The following is a 23,270-nucleotide window of genomic DNA, read 5'->3' as shown; positions in this document are numbered from 1 at the left end:
GTAAGTTATAGTGCATCTTCATTACAACTGATTAAAGGGACACTGAACCCAAATTGTTTTCTTTCGTGATTCAGAGAGAGCTTGCAATTTTAAGCAACTTTCTAATTTACTCCTATTATCAAATGTTCTTCATTCTCTTGATATCATTATTTGAAAACCAAGAATGTAAGTTTAGATGCCGGCCCAATAAACAAGTGCTGTCCATGGTACTAAATCAAAATGTGTCTGGCTCCTTAGCTTGGATGCCTTCTTTTTCAATTAAAGATAGCAAGAGATTCTCTAACTTTCCGGATCTGAGTTTATAAAGGGGAGAGTTTACCATCAATTTTAACATTTTTCTTTCATGATTCAGATAGAGCATGGAATTCTAATCAGCTTTCCAATTTACTTCTGTTATGAAATATGCTCCATTCTCTTGGTACACTTTGTTGAAGGAGTAGCAATAAACTACGGGTAGCTAGTTGAACACATCTGGTGAGCCAATGACAAGGGACATATATGTGCAGCTAGCTCCCATTTGTACATTGCTGCTCCTGAGCCTACCTAGATATGCTTTTTAACAAAGGATACAAAGAAAATCAAGCAAATTAGATCATAGAAATAAATTAAGACGTTGTTTAAAACTCAATGTTCTATCTGAATCATAAAAGTTGCACACGCTGGAAAAAAGTTAAACTGACATATAAAGTAATATTGCTAAACTGATTGTCAGAGGTACACAATGTCCTGTTATCCAGTATTGGGCAGATCTCACTAATATTGCATCACACAGATAGAGCTTTCTCAGGACATGGTCACTGACATTCCTCCCTCTAGTGTTTATCTGCGTGTAGCTTTTCTCATATTCGGGACAAACACCCCTCTGTATGGAAAGCCTCAGCTTTTAGTCTTAAACAACTTTTCAGTATAATCTCCGCTACATAAAGGGGTAGTAATTTAAAGTGACAGCCTAGTCAAAATAAAACGTTCATGATTCCGATAGGACATGCAATGTTAAACAACTTTCAAATTTACTTTGTTCTTTTGGTATTCTTTGTTGAAAGCTAAACCTAGGTCGGCTCATATGCTAATTTCTAAGCCCTTGAAGGCCACTTCTTATCTCAGTGCATTTTGACAGTTTTTCACAGCTAGACAGCACTAGTTCATGTGTGTCTTATAGATAAAAAAAAAATTGATACGATTGAAACGATAACATCGTGCTCACTCCCTTGGAGTTATCTATGAGTCAGTAAATTTTCAATTTACTTCTATTAAATTGAGTTTGTTCCTCTTGGCATCCATTGTCGAAAATCAGGTAGGTAGGCTCAGGAGTGTGCACGTGTCCAGCACTATATGGCAGCATTTTTGCAAGAATATAAGACATTTGCAAGAGCACTAGATGGAAGCAGTGTTCCCTTCAATGTACTGCTCTAGACAAATGTACATTACCTATATAGGTATGCTCTTCAAAAAGAATACCGTAAGAATAAAGCCATTTTTAAAAATTGTTTTCTCTGTCTAAATCATTGAAAGAAAATATTTTTCCATTTAAGCTCTGCTTTGCAAATTGATCTGCATACAAAATACATGTTTTAAACAAATTTAACATTTATTTTAATAGCACGTTTACACAGTTTTTTGCAAATCCATATTCTTGGTGACCTTTGTTGTGGCTAATTAGGGCCCAATATATGAGCTAGTGCTCTGATTTAAGTAATCACTTTTCATAATGTAGCAGTGTCCGGAATTAAACATTCTCTTCCTTTTATTAAGAAGCATACCTAGATAGGCTTAGGAATAGTTTCTTTAAATCCCTTTCTCTCTGATTGCTTTAAAATATAACCACAGTCTATCATTATTACTGTTATGGCCCTGATTCACAAAAGCTTTTTACATAGGTGAGATTGTCTAAAAAGATATGTCAGTGCTACAAGATCCTTAACAGATCCTTCTGTATGTGAAGAAGAGACGCATGCATTATGATATAGTGCTCAATAACATAAGCCGTTTAAAAATCGTACTGAAAGTACAAAGTAAAAATTGTAATTAAAGCACACAATATATATAGTTTGCCCAGAGACAGAACTTTTTTTCACTTTCTGCGATGAGATTTTTTTAGTGAAATTTTTTCTGCAGGTCATTTTTAAATAAAATAAAATTGTAAATTTGTCAGTTACACTAAAGCACCAGATCAATTGCAATGTGTTGGTTAACTGGAGAATAAAGCAATATTTAAAGTTGTATAATCTAGTGCAGTAGTTGAAAATTGCATTGCAAATTAGCTGCAGACAAAAAAAGTAATTGTAAAATGTCTCTTGAATTAATTTGTTTCCTTTTCTCTTAGTCTAACATAGACATGTAGTAATAAAAAGGTGCATTGCTCATACGTACATCTTACATTCAGAGAAAAACAGCTTTGCAGACTGTAAAAAGCTAGGGAACGAACTTGCAAAAATCTCAGAGCCAGACTACAATCAATGCACTGCTGCTTTGCAGCACTACTGCATATTTGATTGTAGTCTTCAAACAGCACTTTGCTCTGGATGCACTGTTAAGGAAAACTTATACAATGCAGCCAGATAACAGCTCTGTTTAAAAAGAACAGTCTAATGTGGAGCAGCGCTGAAAAGTTAAAGTGCTAACAGTTCCTGTTCTTTCTGCAGACATGCTGCATTTTCTGCGATGACATCTCAGATCACTCTATGTTCTGCCTTGGGGATAGTTTGTCTTAAAACTTATATTAAAATGACATGCAAAAGGCAAATTTAAAATATGCATTCAGTTAAAATCGAACCAAATATTACAAAATTTAAAAAACAACAACCTTATAACGTATATATTTTTCTATTGTAAAATGAGTCTGGCATGCTTGGTAAGTGAGCTAAATGTGATGGGGAGGTCTTTGAGTGTGTATGAAGCTCTCGCACAGGTCTTCCTGTCTTTTCTAAGCATTTTACTCCTGCAAACCTTGCTGTTTTATGTTCTCAAATGTTATCTGGCAAGTTTGCGTCAAAATACTTAGTCTACTTATTGTACTGCAAAACTAGAAACAAATTCAATATATGGTACACTGAAAACAGTACCGTTTAATTTGTTTTTGCATCGAAAAATGTTTGTTATTGGCGCAGGTGCTCTCTGTCGCCTTCCTCTGTCAGATTCTCCATTCCACAGAGCATAATTTTAATTCTATGAGAGGCAGCTGACCACTCACTGGGTCTTCTGGGTTCAGCCTTCATTTTTACTGAATCAAGGATGTCTGTCCATGCGATGGTCAGTTTGATGACTTCCCACCATGACCGCAAACATTGTCTTGTAATTACAAGAATTTCTGTTGTCTTAACGCAGAGCTTTCCAAACTTTTCATGTTGGTGACACACTTTTTAGACCTACATCATTTTGCGACACAGTAATTAATTCAGTTGTACTAGCAAAAAGGAGGTTAAACTAACTTGTTTTAAGAGATACGGACACATACATAAATTATATAATAACGAAATTTGCAAGTAACAGTATGTATGTGCAAGAATTAAAAAAAAGTTTAATAACACCAATAGCTACTTACTTTTTTAATGGGCTGTATGAGGTTGATGGGATGAACACAATTTCTGAATATTTGGTGGAATATTAGATAAAGACACTCGCATTTCATCATCAAGCATTTTTAAGTTTCCACTTCCTATCCATATATCAAGAGCAGGAGCAGCAATGCACTACTGGGAGCTAGTTGCAAAAAAGCCCACTGACTTCTGCTCAGCGTTTAAGCTGCCGCCCTCATAGCTCGGTGAGTCCGATTGACTACTGCCCGCACTGCAGACTACACGTGCAGTCAGGAGCCAATGTGCCGCCAATGGGAATAGTTTCAGTTCCCACTGAGCTGCGCCAATTGGTTAAGATGATCTGTGACCCACAAGGTATCAGTCATGTGTCAACCATGTGATATGCGTAGCAGGCAGGCGAAAGTCAGAAACCAAAAAAATAAATAAATTTAAAAAAAATTGTGCTGAAGCAGGGACACACCTACACACTGCTGCCGACACACTAGTGTGTCCCGACACACAGTTTGGAAAGCACTGTCTTAACGGGATACTGAACCCAATTTTCTTCTTTCATGATTCAGATAGAGCATGCAATGTTAAGCAACTTTCTAATTTACTTCTATTCTCAATTCAATTCTTCGTTCAATTGGTATCTTTATTTGAAAAAGAAGCAATCTAAGCTAAGGAGCCAGCACATTTTTGGTTCAGTACGATGGACAGCACTTGTTTATTGATGCTGTCTAATCAGCAAGGACAACCCAAGTTGTTCACCAAAAATGGCCGGCATCTAAACCTACATTCTTGCCTTTCAAATAAACATACCAAGAGAATGAAGACAATTTGATAATGGGAGTAAATTTTAAAATTGCATGCTCTATCTGAATCACAAAAGTAAAAAAAAATTGGGTTCAGTGTCCCTTTAATATATATTATACTAGTATTTACACCATGTAAAGCCAAACTTCTATTTCCACTTTCCTTATTTGGAGGAGCCAATCTGGATTGTTAGTGGAGTAGCCAAAGCTTGCTGCTGATTTTTCTTTTTCCCCTTTTTTTTTTATTTTTTTATTATTATTTATTTTTATAAGGGGGCGCGGAACCTTGCATTGTTTTCTAATGGTGGATGAAGTCTGCAGTTTGCACTTCCAGTTCTCAGAGCTATAAAATCACAAAATACAAGAAAAAGAGCAAAATTAATTACCAAAGTATATTGTACATTTAATATTAAAACCATTTATATCCCTTTTAAGGTTGTTCATTAAATAGCCAAGTATATTGATACAAGTTTTCTTGCATTTTAGCTGACTTTCCATTATCTCTGATTTCATTTCAATGACAAAATTCTTACCCAGGCTGTATTTCACGATGCCCACCCCGCATCAGGCATCCACTGGCCTCATCCAGAATTCACCTACCTGCCCTGAGTGCCACAGCATGGCGCAGATACACCACCCAGCCAGCCGAGAACAAAGAGGAGGAAGCTCTGCATAACATCATTATAGACACTGAGAATGTGCAAGGTGAGGTTGCAGGTTCACTTCTGCGATTACCAGAAACTGATTTAGTTATAAGGGGAGACAATTATTTTAAAATGAGAAGTTAGAGATCTTCCCCATAACTGCCCTGTCCTATTATCACTGTCCTATTACATAACCCCTCACCCTATAACTGCCCTGTACCTATCACTATCCTATTACATAACCCCTCACCCTATAACTGCCCTGTCCTATTATCACTATCCTATTACATAACCCCTCACCCTATAACTGCCTTGTACCTATCACTATCCTATTACATAACCCCTCACCCTATAACTGCCTTGTACCTATCACTGTCCTATTACATAACCCCTCACCCTATAACTGCCCTGTACCTATCACTGTCCTATTACAAAACCCCTCACCCTATAACTGCCCTGTACCTATCACTGTCATATTACATAACCCCTCACCCCATAACTGCTCTATTACATGACCCGTTACCCTATAACTGCCCTGTACCTATCACTGTCCTATTACATGACCCCTCACCCTATAACTGCCCTGTACCTATCACTGTCATATTACATAACCCCTCACCCTATAACTGCCCTGTACCTATCACTGTCCTATTACATAACCCCTCACCCTATAACTGCCCTGTACCTATCACTATCCTATTACATAAACCCTCACCCTATAACTGCCTTGTACCTATCACTATCCTATTACATAACCCCTCACCCTATAACTGCCCTGTACCTATCACTATCCTATTACATAAACCCTCACCCTATAACTGCCCTGTACCTATCACTATCCTTTTACATAACCCCTCACCCTATAACTGCCCTGTACCTATCACTATCCTATTACATAAACCCTCACCCTATAACTGCCCTGTACCTATCACTATCCTTTTACATAACCCCTCACCCTATAACTGCCCTGTACCTATCACTATCCTTTTACATAACCCCTCACCCTATAACTGCCCTGTCCTATTATCACTGTCCTATTACAAAACCCCTCACCCTATAACTGCCCTGTACCTATCACTGTCCTATTACATAACCCCTCACCCCATAACTGCTCTATTACATGACCCGTTACCCTATAACTGCCCTGTATCTATCACAGCCCTATTACATAAGTCCTCACCCTATAACTGCCTTGTACCTATCACTGTCCTATTACATGACCCCTCACCCTATAACTGCCCTGTACCTATCACTGTCCTATTACATGACCCCTCACCCTATAACTGCCTTATTACATGACCCCTCACCCTATAACTGCCTTGTACCTATCACTGTCCTATTACATGACCCCTCACCCTATAACTGCCTTATTACATGACCCCTCACCCTATAACTGCCCTGTACCTATCACTGTCCTATTACATGACCCCTCACCCTATAACTGCCCTGTACCTATCACTGTCCTATTACATGACCCCTCACCCTATAACTGCCCTGTACCTATCACTGTCCTATTACATGACCCCTCACCCTATAACTGCCTTATTACATGACCCCTCACCCTATAACTGCCTTGTACCTATCACTGTCCTATTACATGACCCCTCACCCTATAACTGCCTTATTACATGACCCCTCACCCTATAACTGCCCTGTACCTATCACTGTCCTATTACATGACCCCTCACCCTATAACTGCCCTGTACCTATCACTGTCCTATTACATGACCCCTCACCCTATAACTGCCTTATTACATGACCCCTCACCCTATAACTGCCCTGTACCTATCACTGTCCTATTACATGACCCCTCACCCTATAACTGCCTTATTACATGACCCCTCACCCTATAACTGCCCTGTACCTATCACTGTCCTATTACATGACCCCTCACCCTATAACTGCCCTGTACCTATCACTGTCCTATTACATGACCCCTCACCCTATAACTGCCTTATTACATGACCCCTCACCCTATAACTGCCTTGTACCTATCACTGTCCTATTACATGACCCCTCACCCTATAACTGCCTTATTACATGACCCCTCACCCTATAACTGCCCTGTACCTATCACTGTCCTATTACATGACCCCTCACCCTATAACTGCCCTGTACCTATCACTGTCCTATTACATGACCCCTCACCCTATAACTGCCCTGTACCTATCACTGTCCTATTACATGACCCCTCACCCTATAACTGCCCTGTACCTATCACTATCCTATTACATAACCCCTCACCCCATAACTGCTCTATTACATGACCCCTTACCCTATAACTGCCCTGTATCTATCACAGCCCTATTACATAACCCCTCACCCTATAACTGCCCTGTACCTATCACTGCCCTATTACATGACCTCTCACCCTTTATCTGCCCTGTATCTATAATTAACTGCCTTGTTACATAACCTCTACAACTATGTTTGTCATTTTACTGCAATTTGTTAGGGTTTTATGCTGATTCCGCGCTATTGTGTGTTTTCAGGATCTGCCTCAAAACATGAATTTCAGGCTGAAACAAAAAAACTCTTGGATATTGTTGCTCGCTCATTATATTCTGAAAAAGAGGTATATGTTCCATTAGTAATGTTTGGGTTCCAGTTTTAAGATATTGTTGACTGAATGTGATTTTGTTTGTGTAATGTTTATATAGTTATTCTTATGTAAATGTTATAGGTCTTTATTCGAGAGCTAATCTCTAATGCCAGCGATGCTCTAGAGAAACTGCGGCACAAGCTGATGTCCCAGGGGGGTGATCAGCAAGAGCTGGAGATCCACTTGCAAACAGACAGCGAGAAAGGCACACTGACCATCCAGGTGAGAGACTATACAGAGGGGCAGACTGAACACCCCAGCAAGTGTGGAGTACACCTGCACTTCCTTACTAACCTGTCCTTGTAATATCTCTAAACACAGATCCATTTAGTCATTGTGTGTTGTCTGTGACAGGGTTTCCCTTAGGCTTACCCTTTACTACACTAGGTTTTACCTCAAGATTTCTCTTTACCTCACCAGGGTTTCCCTTTCTCTTTGCCTCACAAGGTTTTCCCTCAGGATTTCTCTTTACCACACCTGGGTTTCCATCAGGATTTCTCTTTACCACACCATGGTTTCCCACAGGATTTCTCTTTACAACATTAGGTTTTCCCTCAGGATTTCTCTCTACCACACCAGGGTTTCTCTTTACCACACCAGGGTGTCCCTCAGGATTTCTCTTTACCACACCAGGGTTTCCCTCAGGCTTTCCCTTTACTACTCCAGGGTTTCCCTTAGGCTTACCCTTTACTACACTAGGTTTTACCTCAGGATTTCTCTTTACCTCACCAGGGTTTCCCTTTCTCTTTGCCTCACAAGGTTTTCCCTCAGGATTTCTCTTTACCACGCCAGGGTTTCCCTCAGGATTTCTCTTTACCACACCAGGGTTTCCCTCAGGATTTCTCTTTACCACACTAGGGTTTCCCTCAGGATTTCTCTTTACCACACCAGGGTTTCCCTCAGGATTTCTCTCTACCACACTAGGGTTTCCCTCAGGATTTCTCTTTACCACACCAGGGGTTCCCTCAGGATTTCTCTTTACCACACCAGGGTTTCCCTCAGGATTTCTCTTTACTACACCAGGGTTTCCCTCAGGATTTCTCTCTACCACACTAGGGTTTCCCTCAGGATTTCTCTTTACCACACTAGGGTTTCCCTCAGGATTTCTCTTTACCACACCAGGGTTTCCCTCAGGATTTCTCTTTACCACACCAGGGTTTCCCTCAGGATTTCTCTCTACCACACTAGGGTTTCCCTCAGGATTTCTCTTTACCACACCAGGGGTTCCCTCAGGATTTCTCTTTACCACGCCAGGGTTTCCCTCAGGATTTCTCTTTACTACACCAGGGTTTCCCTCAGGATTTCTCTCTACCACACTAGGGTTTCCCTCAGGATTTCTCTTTAGCACACCAGGGTTTCCCTCAGGATTTCTCTTTACCACACCAGGGTTTCCCTCAGGATTTCTCTTTACCACACCAGGGTTTCCCTCAGGATTTCTCTTTACCACACCAGGGTTTCCCTCGGGATTTCTCTTTACCACACCAGGGTTTCCCTCAGGATTTCTCTTTACCACACCAGGGTTTCCCTCAGGATTTCTCTTTACCACACTAGGGTTTCCCTCAGGATTTCTCTTTACCACACTAGGTTTTCCCGCAGGATTTCTCTTTACCACACTAGGGTTTCCCGCAGGATTTCTCTTTACCACACCAGGGTTTCCCGCAGGATTTCTCTTTACCACACCAGGGTTTCCCTCAGGATTTCTCTTTACCACACCAGGGTTTCCCTCAGGATTTCTCTTTACCACACCAGGGTTTCCCGCAGGATTTCTCTTTACCACACCAGGGTTTCCCGCAGGATTTCTCTTTACCACACCAGGGTTTCCCGCAGGATTTCTCTTTACCACACTAGGTTTTCCCGCAGGATTTCTCTTTACCACACCAGGGGTTCCCTCAGGATTTCTCTTTACCACACCAGGGTTTCCCGCAGGATTTCTCTTTACCACACTAGGGTTTCCCTCAGGATTTCTCTTTACCACACTAGGTTTTCCCGCAGGATTTCTCTTTACCACACTAGGGTTTCCCGCAGGATTTCTCTTTACCACACCAGGGTTTCCCGCAGGATTTCTCTTTACCACACCAGGGTTTCCCGCAGGATTTCTCTTTACCACACCAGGGTTTCCCTCAGGATTTCTCTTTACCACACCAGGGTTTCCCGCAGGATTTCTCTTTACCACACCAGGGTTTCCCGCAGGATTTCTCTTTACCACACTAGGTTTTCCCGCAGGATTTCTCTTTACCACACCAGGGTTTCCCTCAGGATTTCTCTTTACCACACTAGGGTTTCCCTCAGGATTTCTCTTTACCACACCAGGGTTTCCCTCAGGATTTCTCTTTACCACACCAGGGTTTCCCTCAGGATTTCTCTTTACCACACCAGGGTTTCCCGCAGGATTTCTCTTTACCACACCAGGGTTTCCCCGCAGGATTTCTCTTTACCACACCAGGGTTTGCCTCAGGATTTCTCTTTACCACATCAGGGTTTCTCTCAGGTTTTCCCTTTGCCATAGTGGTGAATTTTGTTGTTAGACAACTGTGTGGCCATTATGAGTACACAGGAGCCTCATATAAAGCTTTTGAGTGTCATTACTTGTTTGTTACTGCTGTACACCACAATTTCACACTTTTTTCTTTTAATGGCAGGACACTGGAGTTGGGATGACTGCAGATGATCTTGTGTCTAATCTGGGGACCATTGCTCGCTCAGGATCTAAGGTATAGTTTTACCTTTTGAGATGTGTAGCTAAAAGTGGCAGTAAACGCTATGATACTGTAATGCTAAATCTTTTTAGCTCATATAAACACTTTTACTTTTATTATTTATTCAATGTTTTCCTTTAATATAGCCCTGTAAATTGTGGGTTTTCCATTTCTGAGAATTGGAAGTGCACACTGAGCTTTCACAAGCCTAACCCTGTCAAATATCTGTCCCTAACTGTTCTCAGCAGGTTTGATCTAATAATGAACTCCGAAATAATTACATTTTATAATTTGTGCCACTATTTTTTAGTTTTTTTTTTTTTTTTTTTTTTTTCTGCATATAATGTATAATGTTTGTTAATAAGGGGAGTGTTTCACCTCTTTCTGCTTCGCATGTGTAATTGTAGTTAGCTGTGCAGTTAAAGGGGTATGAAACCAAAAAGTGATCTTTTGTGATTCAGACAGAGAATACAATTTTACAAATGTTTCTAATTTACTTCTATTATCAAATTAGCTTTGTTCCCATGATATTCTTTGTTGAAGCGATACCTAGGAACACTACATGGGAGGTAATAGTGCTGCCATCTAGTGTTCTTGCAAATGCATAACGTTCTTGCAAAACCGCTGCCATATAGTGTTTCAGACAAGTGCACCTGAGATAAAGATAAAAAGAGAGAAGAAAATTTGATAATAGAATTAAATTAGAGCATTGGATTTTAAACAACTTTCTATCTGAATCATGAAATAAAATAATTGGGTTTCATATCCCATTAAATTACTTATACAATGAACGCACGCTAAAACGTTTTGTGAGTGCGACTAAACCCAACTGAACATGAATCTTCTCCTGATTTCCAGTCTAGGAGCCTGGGTGCATCACACATTACAATTAGTGTTATGATTGATAACATAACTATTGCTTGCTGAATCTTTTTGTTTTAGTAGCCCTGGCAGTTTTGCAGACACAATTGTCTTCCTTTTTGTTCTAGTCCGTTATACGCTGATCTTATTTTCTCGTTTAATTCTCTAGGCTTTTCTGGATGCTCTGCAAAACCAGGCTGAAAGCTCTGGGAAAATAATCGGACAGTTTGGGGTGGGATTCTACTCTGCCTTTATGGTGGCAGACAAAGTGGTTGTGTATTCTCAGTCTGCAGAGCCAGGTAGCACAGGATATCGCTGGTCCTCAGATGGGTGAGTGCAGTAAGCCCTCGTGCTAGATTCATTAGTATTGTTGTCTGTTTTAGATATGTTTATGTATTTGTGTGTTTCTGTATATGTATGTGTATGTATAATGTATATCTGTGTTTGTGTATATATGTATGTATAATGTATATCTGTGTGTGTATATAATGTGTGTGTATTATGTGTGTGTGTGTATAATATATATATACACACGCACACACACACGATATAAAAAGTCTTCACACCCCTGTTAAAATGTCAGGTTTCTGTGATGTAAAAAAATGAGACAAAGATAAATCATTTCAGAACATTTTCCACCTTTAATGTGACCTATAAACTGTACAACTCAATTGAAAAACAAACTGAAATCTTTTAGGTCAAGGGAAATAAAAATAAAAAACTAAAATAATATGGTTGCATAAGTGTGAACACCCTTTTATAACTGGGGATGTAGCTGTGTTCAGAATTAAGCAATCACATTCAAAATCATGTTAAATAGGAGTCAGCATACACCTGTCATCATTTAAAGTGCCTCTGATTAACCCCAAATAAAGTTCAGCTGTTCTAGTAGGTCTTTCCTGACATTTTGTTAGTCGCATCCTACAGCAAAAGCCATGGTCCGCAGAGAGCTTCTAAAGCATCAGAGGGATCTCATTGTTAAAAGGTATCAGTCAGGAGAAGGGTACAAAAGAATTTCCTAGGCATTATCATCAAGTGAAGAAAATATGGTGCAACAGTGACATTACCAAGAACTGGATGTCCCTCCAAAATTGATGAAAAGACGAGAAGAAAACTGGTCTGGGAGGCTGCCAAGAGGCCTACAGCAACATTAAAGGAGCTGCAGGAATATCTGGCAAGTACTGGCTGTGTGGTACATGTGACAACAATCGCCCGTATTCTTCATATGTCTGGGCTATGGGGTAGAGTGGCAAGACGGAAGCCTTTTCTTACAAAAAAAAAACCATCCAAGCCCGGCTAAATTTTGCAAAAACACATCTGAAGTTTCCCAAAAGCATGTTGCAAAAGGTGTTCTGGTCTGATGAAACCGAAGTTGAACTTTTTGGCCATAATTCCAAAAGATATGTTTGACGCAAAAACAACACTGCATATCACCAAAAGAACACCATACCCACAGTGAAGCATGGTGGTGGCAGCATAATGCTTTGGGGCTGTTTTTCTTCAGCTGGAACTGGGGCCTTAGTCAAGGTAGAGGGAATAATGAACAATTCCAAATACCAGACAATATTGGCACAAAACCTTCAGGCTTCTGCTAGAAAGCTGAACATGAAGAGGAACTTCATCTTTCAGCATGACAATGACCCAAAGCATACGTCCAAATCGACAAAGGAATGGCTTCACCAGAAGAAGATTAAAGTTTTGGGATGGCCCAGCCAGAGCCCAGACCTGAATCCAATTCAAAATCTGTGGGGTGATCTGAAGAGGGCTGTGCACAGGAGATGCCCTCGCATTCTGACAGATTTAGAGTGTTTTTGCAAAGAAGAGTGGGCAAATCTTGCCAAGTCAATATGTGCCATGCTGAAAAACTCATAACCAAAAAGACTGAGTGCTGTAATAAAATCAAAAGGTGCTTCAGTAAAGTATTAAAGGGTGTTCACACTTATGCAACCATATTATTTTAGTTTTTTATTTCCCTTTGCCTGAAAGATTTCAGTTTGTTTTTCAATTGAGTTGTACAGTTTATAGGTCACGTTAAAGGGGGAAAAAGTTCTGAAATGATTTATCTTTGTCTCATTTTTTTTACATCACAGAAACCTGACATTTTAACAGGGGTGTGTAGACTTTTTATATCCACTGTATATACATACACACACACTTTTAGCTCCTAACTACCTTTATAATATATATCACGACATGCACAATTAATTTCGGGGGTTAAACACATAAGGTCCCGCTTAGGAGCTTCATACAACTGTTGGTTTCAAGCAGGGTGCATCTAGTAAGGCACCTGGCAGTCACATGACCCCGCCAGGAGCTTCAATTCTTGGGACTTATGAGTTTAACCCTCTGCAAACGGCAAGTAGTACAAAAATTATATGCTCTAATGAATTATCATTTTTGCAGTGCAATGCCCATTTTTAATCACTGCTGCTTATAGTGTAAATTCCTTTGCATGTAATAAGCATCAGTTATTTTGTCCAAATGTGTGTTGAAAAGAGGGTTAAATCAGGTGTGTTTCTGCCAGTTAGGAATCTAATTGCTGCTGCAAGCAACGCTCACAACTGTCTGCATTTTGCAAGATTGTCATGGAGTGTGCATCTGTCTCACAGTCCCTCCAGCCACTTTCTCAAATTTATGTCTTTTATTTTATACGGTGAAAACGGGAAATTCCTAAACCTCACCCAGAAGCTCCCATCTATGTTGGATTTACCCGTTCACTCCCCACCTTCACGCTGCTAATTTAAAACAATAATGTAGCATGATATATATGATTAAGTTGTGGTGATTTTGCATAGTATGATAAACATATAAGGTTTTGTAATTTTACTGTACTAGTAATACATCAGTTACTCTATAGCATGCGTTGTTTTTGTGTAATGAAAGTATTAGTTTGTTCTCTCTTACTATTGGCTGCTGCAAGAAAATGAGGCTTGGAAACCTATACACAATTTACAAAACACTGAATATATTAGCAGCTTTCAGCTGGATTCAGTTTATAAAGAGTATCCTCAGTGGTTGTGCAGTACTTAATGGTTTTGAGGATTATTTAGGATTTATAATTTGTTATGGGTCTCACAAATAAAAGGGGGCTATGTGCTGAACGTACTTTACATTTCCAAAGAGGGGGCATTATTTATTTGCTGTAACTAGAATTACGAAACTTCAGTTCATTCCTTAAAGGGATAACGAGGAAATTATTCTTAGTCAGAAAGCTGGTGGTGGTTGGTATTGTGTATTTAATTTTTGTCATACAAGCCACTGTGTGAAATAGAAGCATTTTTGCAACATTCTTTCATCAGCAAAATGCTTATAGTAAAAGTCATTACTGTTTCTCTGCAGAATACGCACATATGCTGTGAGGGGCCTATGCACTGTACACTGCTGACTCTCTGAGCAGGCGTGGTGTTTGAATACAGGTGCACAAGCATATGTGCGTATGTCACTGAAAACCAGTAATAACTATTGATCGAAACATTTTTGTTAATGGAAATATAGGCAAAAATGCTTCTATTTAAAATTGAAATGCACCTGTACACATTTTAAATTTTGACTTTCTACCCCATTTATACCCTGCTTTATCATTTATTCTTTTATATTTTGTTGAGAGTGGAATCTTTAACTCATTGGTCTTGAAGGTTTGAATTTGTTGAATGTTGTTTGCTGTTAAAAATGCAATGTTCTATTAAGTAAGAGTATTTTATTTTTTAACACAATTCCCATTACTCACTATCTGATACACCCAACGCTTCATATGTGCTCCAGAGTTGTTCCCGAGCAGGAAATAGGTGGTCATTGGTGCATACATGCGTAGGCCAATCCTGATTTGCTAACTGACAATGCCAAGAGTGGGAATTCATTGCTACTTGATGCATGATTTTCACTGTGGGATTTATCTTTCTTTTTCTGGGGTTAAAGAGACATTAAACAACTCTTGCTTTTGTGTGAAAATTGTTCTTTCTTTCCATGAGGCAGGGAGAGTCCACAACTTTCTTTCTGTTGGGAAATACAACACCTGTGCACCAGGAGGAGGCAAAGACACCCCAGCCAAAGGCTTAAATATCCCTCTCACTCCCCCAGTCATTCTTTGCCTTTCATCACTAGAGGATTCGTGCTCTGAAGTTTTACCTTCAGGCTACTAAGGAGTTCAGACAATCTTCATCTTTGTTTTTTGTTTATGCGAGAAAACGTAGGGGGCAGAAGGCCACTGCGTCTTCCCTGTCTTTATGGTTGAGGATTGTCATCCGCTTGGCCTATGAAAAAGCGGGACAACAGCCTCCTGAGAGGATTACGGCTCATTCCACTAGAGCAGTAGCTTCTTCCTGGGCCTTTAAGAATGAGGCCTCTATAGATCAGGTTTGTAAGGCGGCTACCTGGTCCTCCTTACACACTTTTTCAACATTTTACTAATTTGATGTGTTTGCTTCAGCTAAAGCAGCTTTCAGAGAAAAGTTTTGCAGGCTGTGGTGCCCTCAGATTAGGGTCTTCCTTTTTGTTCCCTCCCGTTCTTCATTCAGTGTCCTCTGGAGCTTGGGTATTGTTTTCCCAACAGTAAGGAATGGAGTTGTGGACTCTCCCTGCCAGGAAAGAAAGGAATTTATCTGGTAAGCATACATTTTGTTTTCTACTGCACTCCATAGAGAGACCAAAAAGAAAAATCTGTAACTAAGGCTTTTAATATAGTGCAAATTGCATAGACCAGCTTGATTTGCACGTCACAGATTTAATGACTGTATCTTTGGCAGAGAAACCTTATTGTTGCCTTCTCCTCCCCTGCAGATCTGGTGTCTTTGAGATGGTAGAAGCCAGCGGTGTCAGACCAGGCACTAAGGTCACCATCTACCTCAAGGAAGAGTGCAAAGAATTTGCCAGTGAAGACCGAGTACGAGGTGAGACGGGAGCTGCTTGCATTGGTAGAGAGGAAGCTGGGTAATAATAGTTTGTGTCATTCTTTGTTTTCCAATCCCTAGATGTGATAACGAAATACAGCAATTTTGTCAGCTTTCCCCTGTATCTGAATGGCAAGAGGATAAATACGCTTCAGGTAGGAGGAGGCTGCATGCAAGATAATCTCCCACTGTCCTCTATTTAAAGGACCACTACATGAAGTGAAGTAGAATTTCATAATTAACAAGTGAATAATAAAAAGACAATGCAATAGAACTTACTCTGAATTTCAAATAAGCAGATTTTTATTTTTTTTTCTCCCATTTTCTGTCCCCTTGCATCATGTGACAGACATCAGCCAATCGCAGACTAGTATACGTATACCCTGTGAGCTTGTGCACATGCTCAGTAGGATCTTGTTAGCCAGAAAGTGTGAATATAACAAGACTGTGTGCAAAATTTGATAATGGAAATACATTGGAAAGTGTTTTAAAACTGCTGCTCTTTCTGAATCTTAAAAGCTTATTTTGACTTGTGTCGCTTTAAGAGCTTTATCTACTTTTCTTCCATCCATTAATTTATCCTTGTTGTCTCTTCTCCATGCGTCTGGTCTGACCACATCCATTCGCTGAAATCTTTTTTTCCTTCTCTATTTCTCCCCATCATGTAGGCTCTCTGGATGATGGATCCTAAGGAGATTGGCGAGTGGCAGCACGAGGAGTTTTACCGTTTTATAGCTAAAGCTTATGACAAACCCCGGTACACTCTGCACTACAAAGCGGATGCGCCGCTCAACATCCGCAGCATCTTCTATGTACCAGAGATGGTGAGTCCAACACCCCCTGTATAAGTGACCCATATATATATATAATTTAGTTGTACAGGGTTTGTATTTAGTAGGAACACTTGCAGCTCTGTTGTTACTGTGTGTGCAAATGGTGTATTTTATTGTTGTTGGATATTTAATAAATATTTAAAATATTGTAATCATCAAGGATGCTTAGAAGAATTGTAATGGAAGATGTTAAACAAATTGACGTGTGTGTATATATATATATTTATTATTATTTTTTCTTCCGCATTAGAGCATTTTATAATTGCTCAAATTCTTTTTTCACAGTTTGTCACCCTAAAAGTGAATGTAAATTTTGAAGCTAAAGTGCCCGGCTTTTAAAAATTCGATTAAAAACGGAGGCACTTTAATTTACATTTCACTCGTGTTGTGAAAAAATACTTACCTTTTAATCTTTACAGCAGCTCCAGCTTCCCCCGGTCGTCGCAAGTCTCCTCCTACGTCTGAAATGACGGATCTGTCATCCTCCAATCACGGCTTCCCCCCCCTGGGAATCGTCTGATTCAACACCGTGATTGGAGGAAGCCGGATTCCTCATGTTAGACCCAGGAAGAGGATTTGCGACGGGCGGAAGAAGCGATGCAGTGGCTGTCAAGATTAAAAGGTAAGTTTTTTTTTTTTTTTCACAAGAGGAGTGAAATGTAAATTTTGATGAATTTTTAAAAACCGGGCACTTAAGCATCAAAATTGACATTCACTTTTAACAGTGTATTAAACACAGTTACTATCAACCAGTCAATATAGTAGCCCTGGTTGTGTTAAACGCACAGTTACCAAGCAACGTTCTTGTAATTATATAATAGAATAAATTATGAAAAATATTAACAGTGCCTCGATTGTTTTCTACAAACTAAATCCTGGATTGGATCATCCAAATAAGGGATAAAGTGGGTGGAGTTTGCTTATTTAAAAAAAAAAATGCAGCAAACAAGGTGTTTGTTTTAAAACCGTTAAGACTGGGCTTCTATGTTCTATAGCAACTCAACAGAAATGTCCCTTTAAAGGAGTGAAAACTTCACATTACAATGTCCATTTAAGAAGTGTGTGCACGTAAGCTGTATTTTTTAAATATTCTGTTTTTATATAATTATCAAACAGCCTTGTTCTCCCTCCTTGTTCCCAGAAACCGTCCATGTTTGATGTGAGTAGGGAGATGGGATCCAGCGTGGCTCTTTACAGTCGCAAAGTTTTGATCCAGACTAAGGCCACAGACATCCTGCCCAAGTGGCTGCGCTTCCTGAGAGGTGAGCGAGAGGGCACAAATTACTATAGTAATGTTCACATTTTTACTCTAAGTATTCCCAAGTATATAAAGGACTTAAACCTGTTCAAAAAGTCTGAGAAAGCAGAGGCAATGCCTCATAACTCCAAGAATGTGTTTACTGCACTTTACTAATTCCACTGGGAGCAACAGCAATTCCAGAATATTAATTAAGGACATTAATCAGTAAAAGTAAATAAAAGGGATATGATTATTTCATGATTTAAATAGACCATACAATTATAAACAACGTTCCAGTGTTTCCATGATCAAATTTAGCTTTAGTCTCTTGGTATCCTTTGTTTGAAGGAGCAGCAATGCACTCCTGGGAGCTAGCTGAACAAATCTGATGAGCCAGTGACAAGAGACATATATATGCTTTTCAACAAAGGATACAGAGGTAATGAAGCAAATTAAATAATACAAGTGAAGTGGAAAGTTGTTTAAAATTGCATGTGCTTTCTCAATCATGAAAGTTTAATTTTGATTTAGTGTTCCTTTAATTTCACTCTATTCCTCTCCTGTCTGTTATTCACTTTCTTTATCTTACCTCGCTGCCTTTACTTGTTCTCACAACCTACCATTAATATTTCCCCCTTGCTGACATCTGCAGGTGTTGTGGATAGTGAAGATATTCCACTGAATCTTAGCCGGGAGTTGCTTCAGGAGAGTTCTCTGATCAGGTGAGCAAGAAATTCTGTCCCTGCATTACTACTCCGATATGAGAACTGGCACTTAATGGCTCCATTGTTACATACCCGTCTACCCATAGGAAGTTGCGAGATGTTCTCCAGAGACGTCTAGTCAAATTCTTCATTGATCAGAGCAAGAAGGACCCTGAGAAATATAGCAAATTCTTTGAGGACTATGGTCTGTTCATGAGGGAAGGAATAGTGACCATTGCAGAGCAGGAAGTGAAGGTGAACATATTGTCACTATCTGTGCAACTGTAAATTGTGTATGTCATAGATCTGTAGCTATGTAGTATCCAAATATATTCTACTAGTGTTTAAAGCCTGTGTGTACATGGGTCTTTCCCTAACCTTTATTTCCCCTGTACCTCCTCCCTCCTTCCCCCCTCCCGCTCTTAGCATACATTTTTTTTCTGTAGTGTAGCAGTCACAGCTGTTCCCGCCCCCCCAGCGATGGGCCGCCTACCCGCCTCTCTCCTAACCCTTTCCACGCCACCAACAATCGGAACCACTGCTGCTTGATGCAGACTATTTCTGCACTGCCCCACTCGTGGGGCATGCAGAAATAGCGCGATTACTCTACTTTTAGCGAGATCACGGCAGAGAGGCGCCAGGTCCTTAAGGGCTTAACGACCAGTGCTGTCCTCATGCTTTTCTCTCACAATGTCGGTGCTGGTCGTTAAGGGGTTAAGGCCAGCTATGTTTGTCTCACGCAGTCTTTATTGCGCATGACTGTGTCGGACAAACCTACTTGGCCTTTTATTATATGGGATGTGCCAGTGACCTCTGAAGGGTTCCATAAATGTGATAAAATGTGTTAAAAATTACAGTGATGTGAGTGAACAAGTATATATTAGAAACATCATACATTACATAGAGTTTATTAGTAAAAAAAAATAGACAACGAAGCTGCAATTTTGTTTTCCTTCAACTCTTCAGCAGAAAACAACCATTATAAAAGCTGATGAGTGCACCATTGCCTCTTTTTACTGTGCATAATTGCTCTGGTTGTCTGCCTGGCTTGATAAAGGAGTGATGTGAGCCGGGCAGACAGGCAGAATCAGGAGTGAGAAATGGGCTTCAGGGTCAGGTTTGCTTGTTTGCGGATGATACAGAAATTTGACTTTCCAGGAGGGGCACATCAAATTAACACTGATATATAAAAAACAAAACAGAGGACTGGGCAAATAAATGGGATCTAAAATGTAATATTACAAAGAACATAATTATGCATACAGGATCTAAAAACCCAAAGACCAATTGTAGTCTCAACGGTACATTACTGACTGTAATTAAAGAGGAACGGGTCTTTGGAATTATTATTTCAGATGATTTAAAATTAGGTGCACAATGCAGCAGTGCAGCCAGTAGAATACTTGGTTGCATTGGGAGAGGTATTAGTAGCAGAAATAGCAGGGTTCTTATGCCATTTTACAGATCACTGGTGTAAAATATAAAGCGTACAAAGAAAGACTCTAACCTAAATATCTCTAGTTTAGAGGAGAGAAGGGAAAGAGGTGACATGATAGAAACCTTTAAATATAAACTGAAAGCATTTTCCACAAAAAAATACTGAAACAATGGTCACAAAAGGGTAGCAGATTCGGGAGAAATGGTGGTGGATTCATGGAAAAAACTTCAAAGAATTAAAAGAAGAAAAAAAAGCTTGGGATATGCGTAAGGCTATCTTAAGAAAACAGTAACGTAATATGGGTAGACTGGTTTGGTTTTTATCTACTGTCAGATTGTATGTTTCTATGAAATAGTGCGGTAGGCAGCCTTCTAACTGGCTTTACTGCCCGCTGCTGAATTTAATTTTTTTTTAAAAAAAGTAGTGCTCTACCAGAACAGGTTTTAAAGGTAAAATATTAATTTGCTGTAGCAACACTGAATGCTTTATAGCTACGTTTACTATTTCTTTAAAAGCACTTCATTGCTAAAATGATAGTTATCTCTATCACAAGTTTATTTTTAGTCTAAAAGGTCAGTTCATACAGACACCACCTATGTATATGTTGGATATGCATCCCCAGCATGTTTGTAATGAGCAGTACACCTCCAGCACAAACTCTGAATGCTCAGAAGCCACATACTGATGTTTATATCTGTTTATATCTGTAACTGGCAGCAATATGACAAAATATAAATAGTTTTCAGGCTATATCAGTATAGGGACAGCAGACAGCAAACATGTCAATACTAATTGTTTGTCCAGCCTGATAGTCACTTCCGTACAAATGTCCAAAGTTCACCGTAACAGTGCAGCAATGAGATGTTGGGGATGGTGCTAGTTCCATGAGGTTTCAAGCAATTGCTCATGCAATTGCGTGATTTCAATAATGCGATTGGGTCAGGGGGGAGTGCCTATGACGCTAGGCATGCCCTCCAGTCCGCAATCTCAGGTAGGAAGTAGTTTTGGCAGAACAGCTAGGACGTTCCATGCCGTCCTAACGGCGCTAAAGCCCAGTGCGGTTAGGACGGCATGGAACATCCTAACAGCGGGAAGGGGTTAATTGTTTGCTCTATCTGAATCATGAAAGTTTAATTCTGGCTTTTATGTACCTATAATGATCATGCATTATTTCTGTACTCTTGTTTTCTATAATATAAGAAAAGCAACTAAACATCCATATATTATAGAGTCAGCATACTTATTATTTAGTACAAATGTTACAGAGCAATCACAGCACCATAGCAGGAATTGTCATTATCAATTACCAGATACAAATGTATTCTACAGTATCCACAGTAAATATTTTTCACGTTTATCCTTATACAAATCTCTGGTATTCTCAAATCCTCTTACATTATTCGTCCTTACCGCCTATTTCGGAAGTCTCTGCCCCTTTATGTAAACTAGTACTTCTGTACCCTCCAGATAAAGATCATGACCCCTTGTTCTGGCATTGCTCTTTTTGTGAAAAATGCTTGCAGACTATTAAATCTTGTAATACAATTGAAGTATATTAATTATATCACCTCTTTCCCCTTTAAAGGGACAGCAAAGTCAACATTTTCCAATTTACTTCTATCTAATTTGAGTTGTTCTCTTGGTATCCTTTTGTTTAAAAGCATACCTAGTTAGGCTCAGAAACAGCAGTGCAGTACTGGGAGCTAGCTGCTGATTAGTGGCTGCACATATGCTTCCTGTGATTGGCTCACCTGATGTGTTCAGCTAGCTCCCAGTAGTGCATTGCTACCCCTGCAACAAAAGGTACCAAGAGAATGAAGTAAATTGTAAAGTTGTATAAAATTGCATGCTCTTTCTGAATAATTACAGAAACATTTTGGGTTTCATGTCATTTTTAAGCTATGGTCATGTACCAGTTTGTTGGCCTCCCTTGAACCGTTACTAGTTTAGTTCTATCCTTCTGTGAGTATGGTCTCTAAAACTGTATATATCATGCAAGATAAGACCTAACTAGTCCTTTATAGCTTGATATAAGACCCTACCTGCTGCTAATAGCTCTTCCTATAAAATGAGACCTCCTACTGGCCTTACCTGCTGTATTACCTCCCCAAATCAGGTTCCTATTGTGATCACCAGACTTTTATGTTCTCTCTTAGGAGGATATTGCAAAATTGCTGCGCTTTGAATCCTCTGCACTACCCGCAGGGCAGCAGACCAACCTGACTGAATATGCCAGCCGCATGCAGCCGGGCACACGCAACATCTACTACTTGTGCGCACCCAACCGCCACCTGGCAGAGCATAGTCCCTACTATGAGGCCATGAAAAAGAAGCAGACCGAGGTAAGAGTAATGCAATCTGTTCATCATATTTGCTGATATTTCCCTCACCTTTTCCCCCGTTCCTTTAGTTTTTCTTCTCGCCGTAATCAGAAGAATAAGGGAGATCTGTATAGAGAGCAGAGACTCAGCCTTTTCTTGTCCTCCCCAGGTCCTGTTCTGCTATGAGCAGTTTGATGAACTCACCCTCTTGCACCTGCGAGAGTTTGATCGGAAGAAACTCATCTCCGTAGAGACTGACATAGTCGTGGATCACTATAAGGAGGATAAGTTTGAGGATAACCGTCCAGGTATTACTGATGCTTTTTTGTCTTTTAAGTGGGGAGCAGAGAAATTGGGAGATCAGGCTTAATTGTCACTCACCATTCTTGCACTGCAGAATCGGAACTAATTCCAGAAAAGGAAGCTGAGGATTTAATGGCCTGGATGCGGAATGGACTGGGGACTCGAGTAACCAATATCAAGGTAACTTGCGATTATGTACCAGGGTGATGCCACTTCTTTGCATAATAGTTTTTCAGGATATGAAACCCAAAAAATGTCATTTGTGATTCAGACAGAACATACAATTTTTTTAAAAAAAGTTTCCATTTACTTCTATTATTAAATTTGCTTTGTTCCCGTGTTATTCTGTGTTGAAGAAATACCTAGGTAGCATCTGGAGCACTACATGGCAGGAAATAGCGCTGTCATCTAG

At 39.8% G+C, this 23,270-nt stretch overlaps 1 protein-coding gene across 1 annotated transcript in view; it reads left to right on the top strand.

Moving 5' to 3' along the window:
- TRAP1 (TNF receptor associated protein 1) overlaps positions 1-23,270 on the top strand; it is a 43,732-nt gene that overhangs the window by 2,082 nt on the left and 18,380 nt on the right. The window contains exons 2-15 of the mRNA XM_053695179.1: positions 4,868-5,035; positions 7,467-7,549; positions 7,658-7,798; positions 10,216-10,287; positions 11,303-11,463; positions 15,910-16,019; positions 16,101-16,174; positions 16,688-16,843; positions 17,994-18,114; positions 18,745-18,814; positions 18,904-19,051; positions 22,391-22,576; positions 22,725-22,863; positions 22,953-23,038. Of these exons, the coding sequence (XP_053551154.1) occupies positions 4,868-5,035; positions 7,467-7,549; positions 7,658-7,798; positions 10,216-10,287; positions 11,303-11,463; positions 15,910-16,019; positions 16,101-16,174; positions 16,688-16,843; positions 17,994-18,114; positions 18,745-18,814; positions 18,904-19,051; positions 22,391-22,576; positions 22,725-22,863; positions 22,953-23,038 (1,715 nt within the window). The remainder of the gene's footprint in view (positions 1-4,867; positions 5,036-7,466; positions 7,550-7,657; positions 7,799-10,215; positions 10,288-11,302; positions 11,464-15,909; positions 16,020-16,100; positions 16,175-16,687; positions 16,844-17,993; positions 18,115-18,744; positions 18,815-18,903; positions 19,052-22,390; positions 22,577-22,724; positions 22,864-22,952; positions 23,039-23,270) is intronic.

This window comes from Bombina bombina, chromosome 11 (genome assembly GCF_027579735.1).
Source record: "Bombina bombina isolate aBomBom1 chromosome 11, aBomBom1.pri, whole genome shotgun sequence".
NCBI lineage: Eukaryota > Metazoa > Chordata > Amphibia > Anura > Bombinatoridae > Bombina > Bombina bombina.
The sequence above is the reverse complement of the archived record's forward strand: the minus strand, read 5'-3'. Positions and strand labels throughout refer to the sequence as shown.